Source organism: Drosophila erecta, unplaced genomic scaffold (assembly GCF_003286155.1).
Source record: "Drosophila erecta strain 14021-0224.00,06,07 unplaced genomic scaffold, DereRS2 tig00000021-arrow-pilon, whole genome shotgun sequence".
NCBI classification, from domain to species: domain Eukaryota; kingdom Metazoa; phylum Arthropoda; class Insecta; order Diptera; family Drosophilidae; genus Drosophila; species Drosophila erecta.
In genome coordinates this window covers 1,552,423-1,563,922 of record NW_020825198.1, presented here as the reverse complement: position 1 = coordinate 1,563,922, position 11,500 = coordinate 1,552,423, and the positions used below count along the sequence as shown (strand labels likewise).

The window sequence follows — 11,500 nt, the reverse complement described above, 5'->3', positions numbered from 1 at the left end:
TAAATAAATCCAAAATAACACTGGTTTTAAAATTTAAAATCTTATGGGGAACAAACATTACCATGTGAGATTTGTCATATTTTAGAAAATCTTGCTGCAAAATACACGCAATGAGCTTAAAAATTATTTTGTTTTTAATCGCCGTCGAGGTATTACGATGTAACACTTTTTCTTCAGTCTGACCACCTTCTTCCCTTTAGTGCAATCAGTCATTCGGGATAGGTCTTCGTGCTTTTATCCTGGAGGCTCATAATCGACGGAGGGCTAAGTACGGAAATCAACCGATGGTTCTGGACGAAGATCTCTGTCAGCAATGCTCAGAATACGCAAAGGCAAGTCTCTATGACTATATATCGAAATTTTTGAAAACCCGTGGATTGTGTAAAAATAGTTATTTAACAGTCTCTATCATCTAGCAAATAGTCAAGACTGACGGTGTATACAAGGAGGACTACATGTCAAACTTGCACGCAACGGGTCCAATTACGTCCAAGCATATTCAAATCGTGTGCCTTTTTCGGGATGCCTACCCAAGAGATTGTGTTCGAGATTGGTTTCACTATCGAGGCTTCGCTGATAACAAAAAGTATTACAAATTTACGGCCATGATATGGAACGCCTCCACCAGACTTGGCGTTGGGCTAGGGAGAATGTGAGTAACTTTCATAATTACCCCTGAATGGCGAGTCCAGGACGATCTTCCGCAGCCAGGAAACGAGATACCTAGTGGTGAGATATGCTCCTCCTGGAAACATCTTGCAAGAAATGGAGTCTAATGTTCCAAAGCGACCAACAATATTTTGGGATTCGCAAGACATTATAGCTGATTTCCTCGAGTCCACACTTCCATCAACATCTGTACTCAATGGTGTCCGAAATATTTTTGGTAACTGGCTGTGCTATGTTACGACCTTATTAAATTTATATCTGCGCGGCACGTCCAGGATTTTGTAGATTTTCATGATATATTTGGAGTAAATTCCATGCTTGTAATCATAAATTTCATTTGCGTATTTATTGACTTTCAGGGTCTTAAGGTAGTGTCTGCAAACGTGTTTGGCTAAAGTGTAAAAATAAAGCTTGATTATAACATAAACACCTTTGGATTAATCTCATTTAACTCACTGCTCAAGTACCAAAATATATTCTAATATACAAAATATACGCCATAAGTTGGTCGTAATAAAAAACAAAGATTCTTTGGTAAATCAACTAAATTAAAAGCTACCGTTGAAAATGGAACTCAGGAGAATTGACTGGATTCGGTTTTGGATTGGGACCTTATCTACTAAGCTACACACACGCATACGTTTCAAATATATGTAGATTTCTGAACAACATTTTAGAATTTGTTATAGTAAACTTGTTAATTGCACAGTAAATGTCTTTAAAATTCGATTGCGTCGATGACAAGGAATTTTGTTCAACTTTGGCTTCAGTGTTCCCGGGACTGGCATCCATCCATCCATCCATCCCCCCTAAAACGTTCAGCGTTTGACTTGGTTTCTTGGCAAGCTGTCGGGTCGAATGGCAAGTGGTTAGTGGCTAGGCTTGGGATTATAATTAGGATTAGAAATAGGTGTAATAGGGGGAAGGAGTTCCTCCGCTTCGTATTAAAAGCTAACAACGAATTCGAGAGTTCCGAGATTCCTCAAGAGCATATGTATGTGAGTATTCTCTAGGTCACTGGTTGCAAATGTCCGTGGGTCCGTGAGGTGTGGCATGAGTATTGCGGTGCGAGCGATGCATCCGGTCCTCAGCATTGGGACGCTATGCGAATGCCCTGTGTGATTGAGTTTTCCAGCACGATGTGGCAGTCGTCCAAGGGCTCCAGGATTTGGATGAGAAAGGTGAGTAGGTTGCGACGCCGAAGGAAGCTTTCCTCCTCGTACATCTCGTGCGTTACTTTGGTCAGAGCCATAGGCTTTATCAGCCGCGTCAGCAGATGCTCCCGCAGGCTCAGGCAGATCAGCAGCTGGAACTTTCCGTCCTTGCCGAGTGCTGTTCCGTTGATCTCGTCCATAAGCTGTACGTACAGACGCCAAATGCTGGAGATTTCTCGGCGTTGCAGACTGTTTCCTCCGCTGCCGCTTCCATTGCTAAACGAGGAGTCCAAGCTAGAGGATGAGTCCTCCAGCTCCATCTGCAGATTTTGTTCGAACAGCTCCTTAATTTTAGCTGTTAAGTTAAAAAGTAATGATTAAGCAGGAAAATATAGGGAATTTAGAGTCTATATCTCTTACTGAAATAGTCCCAGATGTACAGATTTCGTCCAAAGAAACGCGACGACCGGAAGCCGCAGAGGAAGACCTGCTCCAGACACTTGACCAATCCATCGTCCCCGCACAGCAGGTTGGTCAGTGTGCCCACATCCCGATCCCGGCTGGGTTTGTAATGCCACTTGACCAGCACGTTGACGCAGTTGCCCAGCTGGTGCTGAATCTCTGAGGGCGCCAGTGTCTCCTGGCGCTGCACACTGGGGCTCCGCGTCCGTGGAGGGGTGCGAGTATCAGATCCAGGAACCAGCTCGGCATTCTTCGCATTCGTCGAAACACGTTGGCCCACCAGCAGGCGCTCCGTGGAGTCGTCATCCACGCCTCGGCCCAGCCAGCGTCCACAAGGGAATCTTTTTGGGGAATAGAAATGTTGTGTTAGTCAGGGTTTATGTTTGACCGACTTGCTGTTAGCTCACTTGTAGGTGTGGCCGGTGACCTCATTGCGCATCACCACCTGCTCAACGAGCCACTTGTGGCTGGGTCCCGAGTTGTCGTGTCCAATGCGCATGGTTGTCAGTAGGCCAAGGTTCTTGTACTGCAAGTGAAAGGGAATCGAATAAGTGGTTAGAAAGGGTTTTTGGCTGGAGTGGAGAGCGCAGCAGGAAATTTAAAAACAGCACGTCTATCAGAATTTACGATGCACAACCCACAGACTTACATGGAAGATGAACTCCAAGGATCCCTTCGGCACGGGCACCCGTTGTGTCTCGTTCATGGTGCCTGAGACCATGATCCAGACGTTGCTGGAGGTGTGGTAGGAGCCGTACTTGCGGGAGGGGAAGATCACGACGCGGTAGGGCAGCTCTGTGGGCGGGAAAGGGATGAGAAACCAAGAGGAGTGTGAGCACAGGCAATATATTGGACTGCTAGCGTGACCTACTCGTCGTGGGGTAGATGTTGGTGAAGCTGAAGTAGTCCACCGTATTCAAAGTGAGCAGATGGTAGAGAAACTGCTCCTTCTCCTCCTCGCAGCGCAAGAAGGCCGATCGCTTGTACAGAGATCTCAGCAGAGCTTCATCGGAGAGCAGGGTACGAAAATGCCTGGACAGCAGCTTCTTCTCTAGCGACAGACGTACCCATGCGCGGGTATAGCCTATGTGCGTCTTGATATCCGCCATGGCCAGCACATTTCTACAGGGGCAAGCATTTGAATTTCGTTACTCAGGGAAGCAGATTCCATGATATGCTACTTACTTCACATCGAACTCCAGGGACTCGGGAAGTGGGCACAGCTGCTCCAGGCCCACGAATTTGTTCCGATCTCGCGAACGACTGCGATTCGGACTGGGCGGACTGTCGAAGTCCGTTTGGAATGTGGAGAGATCTGGCAATACAGATAAGACATTGAAATGCCATACAATTGAATGCAACTACAACTCCACTTACAGTCCATGCGCTTGCGCATTGCGTTCCAGGCCAGAGCAGGCGATGCTGTGGCGATGGTCATCTTGCTGCCCGGACTGCTGGATACCGGTGGAGTCTGCTCCGCTCCGCAACTGTCGCCAGCACCTCTGGCCTCTTGCATCTCCAGATAGGCCTGCAGATGGGCCCACAGAGCAGATTTTCCCTGCTTGTTTTGCAGGCCGTGCGACCAGATCTTCTCCAGCAAATCGCACATGCTGGCTATCAAGGTGTTCTCCTCAATGCCGTCGCCTTTGAGGCCCAGCGCTACTGCCTCATTACCCATTTTCTCAAGCAGCATCCGCTTGGTCTTGGACTTTATATCCTACAACAGGCCACACATAGGCATTATTATATTTGATAACTAATCATTCAAAACACACCTTCAGCAATCGCTCCACAAACGTCCAGTTGGCCTGGGCTATTAGGGCCGGACTCACGTCCGCCGTGGTCAGGTTCGCCGACAGTCGGTTGATGGCGTTCGAGCCAGGCTTCTGGTCCAGCGAGATCTCCCGGGCCCGCCACTTGTTGCCGTTCTTCACCCGTCGCAGGCTGTTGCCTCTGTTGGGGATTCGGATGCGGAATCGGAGGCGGATTCGGATACGGTTTTTGGTTGAGGTTGGTTGTTTGATGGATGTTAGCGCGAATGAGTTTGAAGATCGTTTTGAGTTTAGTTTGAATTTCGAACGAGAATAAAGAGACAGCGGATTAATGGGGATTCCGAAGGGGGCTGGAGGACGAGGTGGATGGGGTGGATGGGTGAGCGGGTGGAGGAGAAGCAGGCGGTGAGCTGTGGGCAGTGCATGCGGTGCAATTTACGGCGGGAGAACGAAACAAATCAAACGAAAAGAAGAGTCTCGGTTAACGATTGGAGAATGCAGAATTTATTGTTAAGTGGTATGCACTAAGAGAAACAATACGAATACGAATAGAAATAAAAATATGATACCAAGGGAATAATGTATCCAGTGTAAAACGCGCGCTTTGATTCGATTTGATCTAATTTGAGCTAACAAAGGTACAGGAAATACATCTACGTACAACTAGGAGTCTATGGTATCTATAACTAACATTTAGGTAATATCAAACGTTTGTCAGCCTTTCTGGGGCCAAGGTACACTTATCCCCGATGGGGATTCTGGTTATAGGATGAGTGCGGGGGTTAAGGATGGGGACTGGTGGTTGGTCTTAAAGCAGGACGTGCTCTACGACTAACTATACAACAGGGGAACTTAGAGAACTAGGCGACTAGGGCAACTACCTCGAGGCGCACTCCTGGTTGAGCACGCCCTTCTCGAGCAGCGGAAAGCTGCGGAAGTAGGCCGCTCGGTTGGCCAGAATTTCGCTGGGCGGCGTCACCTCGATGTCGATGCAGTTGAGGCGCTTCTCGAAGCCCTGCTGCGAGTCCTGGCTAAGCACGCACGGCTCGTAGCTGGTGGCGGCAATCATGTTTTCCCCGTGTCGTCGCCTGAAGTGTTCGAATATAAGAAGAAAATGTGTTAACATGTGATTATAATAAGTTGCTGCACAATGTTATCATTTGGAATATCTTCAAAGTAAATCCGGATTTTTTTATTACAACTTTAGCGACTTACCTCAACAGTTTCACGCGCTGGTCGAACAGCTGAAGCTGTTCATCGGGATGCGACTCCCACATAGCCAGGATCTTATTGTCGATTAGGGTGGCAAACATCTGAGATTCAAGAAAGCGCGAAAGAAACGCGCGATGGTGCTCCGGCTGGTCGGACAGAAACGAGGATTTGTCGAAGTTCTGCAGAGTCTCACGGTTTGAGATCCATTCGTCCCGAGCCTGGTTTGGGTAGATAACAAAGTACTCGTAGGCATGGAACATGTGTACGAATCGGTTGAGGAAGATCTCCCGCACCGAGTTGTTGATCCGCAGGTCCTGGTAGTACTGATCCACAGGGCTTAGCTTTTGTTTCTCTGCGCGACGAGTACTGACTGGCATGGTGGCGTCCACTGCGTCTACGTCATGGTAGATGCCAACTGGCGAGGAAGAGAGCGAGACGGTGGGACTACCCACCGGAGAGCCAGCTCCCCTAATACCTCCCTTCCTACGCAGAAAGTCAGCGATCCGTGGCACATGATCGATTCGTGATGGATGCGCTATGAGCGGTTGGTAGTCAACGACGCCACCGCCTGGCGATCCTGCCAGAGTATAGACGGTCTCCTGCATCTGATGAAAGCGCTCCTTGCTTCGCCGAGCCGCCTGTAATCCGGTGGGCAGGGTGCAGCTGGAGATCATGGCATCGACACCACCTGCTCCGCTACTTCCAGATCCGGAAACTCCTCCTCCAGCTCCTCTGCCCATATAGCCGTTTCGGAAACTAGGCTCCTGGTCGCGGTCTCGCTCGATCTCGAACTTGTCCAGCACCGAACCAATCTCGGCCATAAAATCCACCTTGTGAGGAAAGACTGGGAGCTCCTCGGGCAGCTGGATGTGTTTCTTGTCAATGTCAACGAAGCAGAGGGTTGCCTCGCTGCCGATCTTGTGAGCCGCCTCGCACTCAGCATGTAATCCCATCACAAAGGGCACTGGTGCATCCAGAAAGTGGTGCAGGGCGGCGGGCAAAATGGGAGCGTATACGTGCGGCCATACGAACGGGAACAGCAACGAGGTAATACACTCGCCCACGATCATAAGTCTTTGATAGTCTGCAAGGTACATGAAAAGGTTAAAGCATACGTTTCGTATTTGTAATAATGCAAATTCCGACCTGTCGACCGAAGCAGGACCTGATTCTCTAAAAGCACGCACGTCAGCAGCTGTATGACACACTCCACACCCAGGTACTTGAAAAGCAGCCTAAGAGGAAAGTCGAGAAGGGGCAACTCGGTAGCCAGAAGCGGACGCTGAAGAATCAAAGCTATGGGTGGCAGATGCGGCTCTGTGGGAGGCAGGTAAACCCGGATGGACTTGCCCGGTTGCGGCAGCATTACCTCGTAGAGTATATTGTATACGTAGGACTCCAAGCTTATACCAGCACCAGGCTGCCGAGGAAGACATCTAGGGCATTAGAGGGAACGAAATTTAGTTCAGGGACTCTCCTTTTATTTAATGCTATTATATCTCACTCACCTGTACAGATTCTTAAGAAACATCTGAGCGGCAAAGGCGTACGGAGCCTGGCATATCAGCGTGATGCTCTTGGCCACGTACAACTTGTCCTTGTTGATGTCGTAGTAACTTTGTGCAGACTGCGGCGCCTGTCCGGCCACCTTAAAGTGCCTAGGCAGTGATCGGCTGACCGGGCCATCCTGTTTCACCCGACTAAGAGAATGTGTCTGCTGGCCATTGGAGAGCTCCGTGATGAACATGCTCTGCAGCGTGTGAATGGCCCCGCAAATGTTTCGGTTACGAATTTCCTCGTAGAACACCAGGCTGAACCCATAGCACCGCTTTCCATCTTCACGTGTCGTAGCGAACGAGTGGAAGCGGGGTTCGATGCTATGTTTCTGGGTGCGGAAGCGCAGACCCTGCGGTAGTGAGAGCTGTGGAAGACAAATGGTGGGGGGTGAGTTCTCGATCTCAAGTGGCGGGCATAAATAAAATCCATTCATTCGAACACATGCCCAGATGCCCGAGATAAGGTTTATCGGGAGCGGGGTGACGCTGTCGTATTCGTGGCATCAATTATAAGTGCTTCGCTCACAACAACTCGCAACGACTGTATCAATGAACTGGCTAGCCAAGCATGAATTTCCACCGAAAGGGCAGCCAATTGAGCTCAATTAGACATGAATATGGATTAGGGTGGCTCGGTCCCTTTGCAAGTTTAAGTTCTATCATTAATATGTAATTAGTTATGGTTCCTCTCAAAATCTATGAAAACTTGTAAAAACGAAAAATAATATAATGACCTGATTCCATTGACAGATGGTAATACATCATTCTCTGACCTAATTGTTCATCAAAGTGTTGGGTCTTTGGAAAAAAGCATGGAAATATTCCCATTTGAATATTTTAGCCTATCGTACATTATCCAACCGACTTTAACCGACCCACCCTAAGATGGCTGGGGAGCGACCTGAAACGGTCTTTGGGTTTACCATGCAAATGCCGTGGGCATCGAAGGGGTTCCAGGGCACGTTCTCGGGATAATGAGCCAGGGGCTTACTCTTGTAGGCGCGGTCCAGCGGCGAGCAATGAAGGTTGTCCCCTAGGTGACGTAAATGTGAAGTTAATCCCAATCTCGGCGAGCCTTCGTCACTTACCCGCAAACCGATCAGGCTCGAGACCCGTGTCCAGATCCAATCCACATATCACAAAGTAGTCGGCGAAGCGCGAGAACTGCGGATCGGCATCCCGCTTCAGTTGGTTCAGCTCGGACTGGGATTGCGACTGCTCTCCGGGCGAGGTGGGAGATTGCACCAGGGTGGATGATGGAGCCACTTGGATGTTGGGGCCACTTCCGCTGCCATTTCCACTCCCACTGCTGATCATCAGCTTGGACAGGCGACTGGAAACCACATTCTCCCGTGTGGTCATCGCGTCCTCCTCCTCCTCCGTTTCTCTCTCTCTTTGTCTTTAATCCGCCAAATGGGACATCAAACAAAAAGCACTGCCTCCATGTGTGTGCGTGTGCTGCTTGTGTGTGTATACATGTACCGTTATGCGCTCGCGATTTCGTGCACTTTCCAATTTACACAACCAATCAATTTCCGTCTGCAAAAATACGTACGACTTTAGGCACAACAGCAAACCAGGTGCTATTTTTACTTGTTTGTTTTATTTTTACACTTTCGACAATAGTGTGCGTGTGCGAAGGAGAAGTGTATGCAAAATTTTCTATGCCAATGTCGTTGCCCACGTCCACCACCAACAACACTTTCCTCTTTCACCCTCTTTCTCTTCTACACGATTAAGTTTAATCCGCTGGTGGACCGTGGGAGCTACTTCAATCACTAGCCCAAAAACTGGGTTAACACTGGCTGCGTCTCGGTTTGGACCTACCAACAACAAAGACCAGCTGGGCAAACAAATACCACGGAGTGGAGTAGACCTGAGTTTTTTGGCAAAAACAAACTACTTTGGTCGCCAGTGTGACCAGGTGGTGGAAGTAGGAGAAAGCCAAAGTAAAATGACCGTTAAACTTAATCTCCTAAAAAAAATTAGGGGTGTTCTTTTAAAATACTATCAGAAAAACTGTATGAACTTATGAAAGTTAAAGTTGTAAAACTTGATAATATATGTTTTAAATGCATATAAATTTATAGTAATTACTAACGGGAACTGAAAATGTCTTGCCTAATACAAGCAAAAGTTTTGAGGATGCCGTAAGATAAAAAATTCTGAGTATAAGCGCATTATACTGGTTCCGAAAATACCGCTACGGGGTGAGTATGGCTTCGGAACCAGTTCAAGTGCGGGGAGTTGGGGTGGGGAACCAGCAAGCAGACAGCAACGAACCAGTTATGAACTGGATCGCGACCTGACGAGAAAAAGTATATCACTTCATCACATAACATTTCGCATTTAATTGGAACGTAAATTGTGTCCCCCGTCGAGACAGGAGTTTTGCCACGGAAAAAACGAGTGCGGAGGAGTGGCGTGTAGGAGTGAACGCCAAGGAGGAGCACTCCCAAGTCGAATAAAACGAATAGAACGAATCCCAAACCGAATCCTACACCCCCCCACATGCGATTGATTTGATTGATTGAGAGCACGAGACCACGAGTTCTGGGCGATGCACTCGTCACTCAGCTGGACCTCGCGTGTGATCTCTCGCGCCCTGCGCAGCAGTTTCTCCACGCTCCTGGAAACGGCCACGGGCGGCGGAGGAGGGGCAGCAGCAAAGGGGGCTACCAAGTCGGGAGCGGGAGCAGGATCCGCGGGCTCCCCGCGACCCCGTTTCGTCTCTGTGGTGTGCGGCTTCGCCAAGGACAACCTGCGACACAAGTACAAACCGGGAAAGTACGGCGAGGATTCATGGTTCAAAGCCTCCACCGCCAGTGCCGATGTTATGGGCGTGGCCGACGGCGTGGGCGGCTGGCGAAGCTATGGCATCGATCCTGGAGAGTTTTCATCGTTCCTGATGCGCACCTGCGAGCGGTTGGTGCAATGCAGCCATTTTAATCCCCAACGTCCGGTCAACTTGCTGGCCTACAGCTACTGCGAGCTGATGGAGCAAAAGAAGCCCATTCTGGGCAGCAGCACAGCCTGCGTCCTAATTCTCAACCGTGAGACGAGCACCGTGCACACGGCCAACATCGGCGACAGCGGTTTCATGGTGGTGCGAGAGGGCCAGGTGGTGCACAAGTCAGAGGAGCAGCAGCACTATTTCAACACACCCTTCCAACTGTCATTGCCGCCGCCAGGACATGGGCCAAATGTCCTCAGCGACAGCCCTGAGTCGGCGGACACCATGAGCTTTCCGGTGCGGGACGGCGATGTAATTCTCATTGCCACCGACGGAGTGTTCGACAACGTGCCCGAGAAACTGATGCTGCAGGTTCTCAGCGAGGTGGAGGGCGAACGGGATCCCGTCAAGCTGCAGATGACGGCCAACAGCCTGGCGCTGATGGCGCGTACCCTGTCCCTCAACAGCGAGTTCCTCTCGCCCTTTGCACTCAGCGCCAGGAGGAATAACATCCAGGCGCGTGGCGGCAAGCCGGACGATATCACCGTTGTCCTGGCCACCGTGGCGATGTGAGAGTGGTGCTCCAAACCATCCTCCCTAGTGATTAACGTTTACTTGTAGTCCGTACGTGTTTAGTTAGCTTTAGGAGCCTGTTTCGTGGTTCTGTCTACCGTTTAAGCTGCATGATGAGATTGAGATTGTGATTGACGAGGACGACGACCCTTTGACCCTTTGAATTGTTAGTTACATATATACGAGCAAACTCATTTTCGAACCGACGAACTTCGACGCATTCTGGGGAGCGACCCACGCCTTGATTGTATACATAACCCTCGCTCTAAGTAGAGAAATGCGAATTATCTGCCCGATCTGGCGATCTCTGTCGTCAGTGGCGTTCTAATCACCACAAACAATAAACAAACAACTTATTGCGAAACAATCCCCGACACCGAGGATCATGAATACGAGTCCGGGGTCCGGATGGTGGAAGGTGGACCCGGAATGGAGCTAGTCGAGTGCAGCTATCTGACTGAGGACGGAGGATTACCCATTTACCCGGGCGAACGAACTGTCTTTAAACAATTTTTGTCGAAATGTACTCACTGATATTTGCGACCCAATAAAATTATCCAATGGAAAAACAACGAATGCAACTTGTAGTCACTTCGTGATAAATTCATAAGGCAAATAAATATGTGTAAACAATAAAAGTGTACGGAAAACTTAAATAGAACGTTCTAATTGCTTAGATTAACTCCAGGGCCAGAAATATGTAAATTAATAGATACATCAGCATACAAACTGATTATACGTGGGGGTGTTTATATTTAAGGCGGTGTAACAATCTATTTCTCACAGACGTATAGGTGAAATCACATTTTTAATTATAAAAGCTATTCGGTTTTCTTATCTGAAAGAAATCGATTGCGCCTCTGTGACGCAGGCTTACTATATATGTATATATAATATATATATAATACACAGCTGCGAAAGGAAAACTTCATAAAAAATGCTTCAATCTTAAAATACACACTAAGCAGTAATAAATTCACTAATACATATTAATGCATATTAAAACTACACCCATCGCAATAATTTAATAATGTACCAATAATTTGGTAATGTATCTCTTAGTAGCAATTATAACCCAAAGGGGTTCATTGTAAGTTGGCTTAGAAGCTGCCTTTTTAATATTTAATTAAATAAGATGTTCAATGGGAT

At 48.4% G+C, this 11,500-nt stretch overlaps 3 protein-coding genes across 4 annotated transcripts; 2 read left to right on the top strand and 1 right to left on the bottom strand.

Annotated features, from left to right (window-relative positions):
- Positions 1-58: 58 nt before the first annotated feature.
- Positions 59-956, top strand: LOC6545833 (ectin). Its single transcript, XM_026976893.1, has 4 exons — positions 59-149; positions 201-332; positions 417-652; positions 708-956. Exons 1-4 carry the CDS (start codon positions 111-113, stop codon positions 952-954), a joined length of 654 nt encoding a protein of 217 aa, XP_026832694.1. The 5' UTR covers positions 59-110; the 3' UTR covers positions 955-956.
- Positions 957-993: 37 nt separating this feature from the next.
- LOC6545832 (DENN domain-containing protein 5B) lies at positions 994-8,789 on the bottom strand. 2 transcript variants are annotated; one of them, XM_015158139.2, is made up of 15 exons: positions 8,653-8,789; positions 7,914-8,364; positions 7,749-7,858; positions 6,778-7,190; positions 6,416-6,705; positions 5,273-6,353; positions 4,939-5,145; positions 4,061-4,238; positions 3,663-4,002; positions 3,471-3,600; positions 3,157-3,407; positions 2,935-3,080; positions 2,693-2,811; positions 2,244-2,626; positions 994-2,178 (listed from the first exon to the last, which is right to left on the bottom strand). In XM_015158139.2, the coding sequence occupies exons 2-15, from the start codon at positions 8,185-8,187 to the stop codon at positions 1,757-1,759; spliced, it is 4,344 nt and encodes a 1,447-aa protein (XP_015013625.1). In that variant the 5' UTR covers positions 8,188-8,364; positions 8,653-8,789; the 3' UTR covers positions 994-1,756. The 2 variants fall into 2 exon arrangements, with proteins under 2 accessions (XP_015013625.1, XP_015013624.1); XM_015158138.2 differs by lacking the exons at positions 994-2,178; positions 2,244-2,626; positions 2,693-2,811; ... (2 more) ...; positions 3,471-3,600; positions 3,663-4,002 and having other exon boundaries at positions 4,200-4,467.
- Positions 8,790-9,072: 283 nt separating this feature from the next.
- On the top strand, positions 9,073-10,927 carry LOC6545671 (protein phosphatase PTC7 homolog). The gene has a single exon (XM_001971110.3). It carries the CDS (start codon positions 9,386-9,388, stop codon positions 10,349-10,351), a length of 966 nt encoding a protein of 321 aa, XP_001971146.1. The 5' UTR covers positions 9,073-9,385; the 3' UTR covers positions 10,352-10,927.
- Positions 10,928-11,500: the final 573 nt, after the last annotated feature.

What these genes read in the sequence shown, in the direction of transcription:
- LOC6545832 (XM_015158139.2), bottom strand. Translation starts at nt 8,187, where the DNA reads ATGACCACACGGGAGAATGTGGTTTCCAGTCGCCTGTCCAAGCTGATG. An exon ending in TTTCTTAAGAATCTGTACAG is followed by an intron (nt 6,706 to 6,777) that starts GTGAGTGAGATA and finishes CTAATGCCCTAG; the next exon opens with ATGTCTTCCTCGGCAGCCTG. An exon ending in TCCCTGGAGTTCGATGTGAA is followed by an intron (nt 3,408 to 3,470) that starts GTAAGTAGCATA and finishes TTGCCCCTGTAG; the next exon opens with AAATGTGCTGGCCATGGCGG.
- LOC6545833 (XM_026976893.1), top strand. Translation starts at nt 111, where the DNA reads ATGAGCTTAAAAATTATTTTGTTTTTAATCGCCGTCGAG. An exon ending in TGTTTTTAATCGCCGTCGAG is followed by an intron (nt 150 to 200) that starts GTATTACGATGT and finishes TCTTCCCTTTAG; the next exon opens with TGCAATCAGTCATTCGGGAT. An exon ending in GGCGTTGGGCTAGGGAGAAT is followed by an intron (nt 653 to 707) that starts GTGAGTAACTTT and finishes GATCTTCCGCAG; the next exon opens with CCAGGAAACGAGATACCTAG.
- LOC6545671 (XM_001971110.3), top strand. Translation starts at nt 9,386, where the DNA reads ATGCACTCGTCACTCAGCTGGACCTCGCGTGTGATCTCTCGCGCCCTG.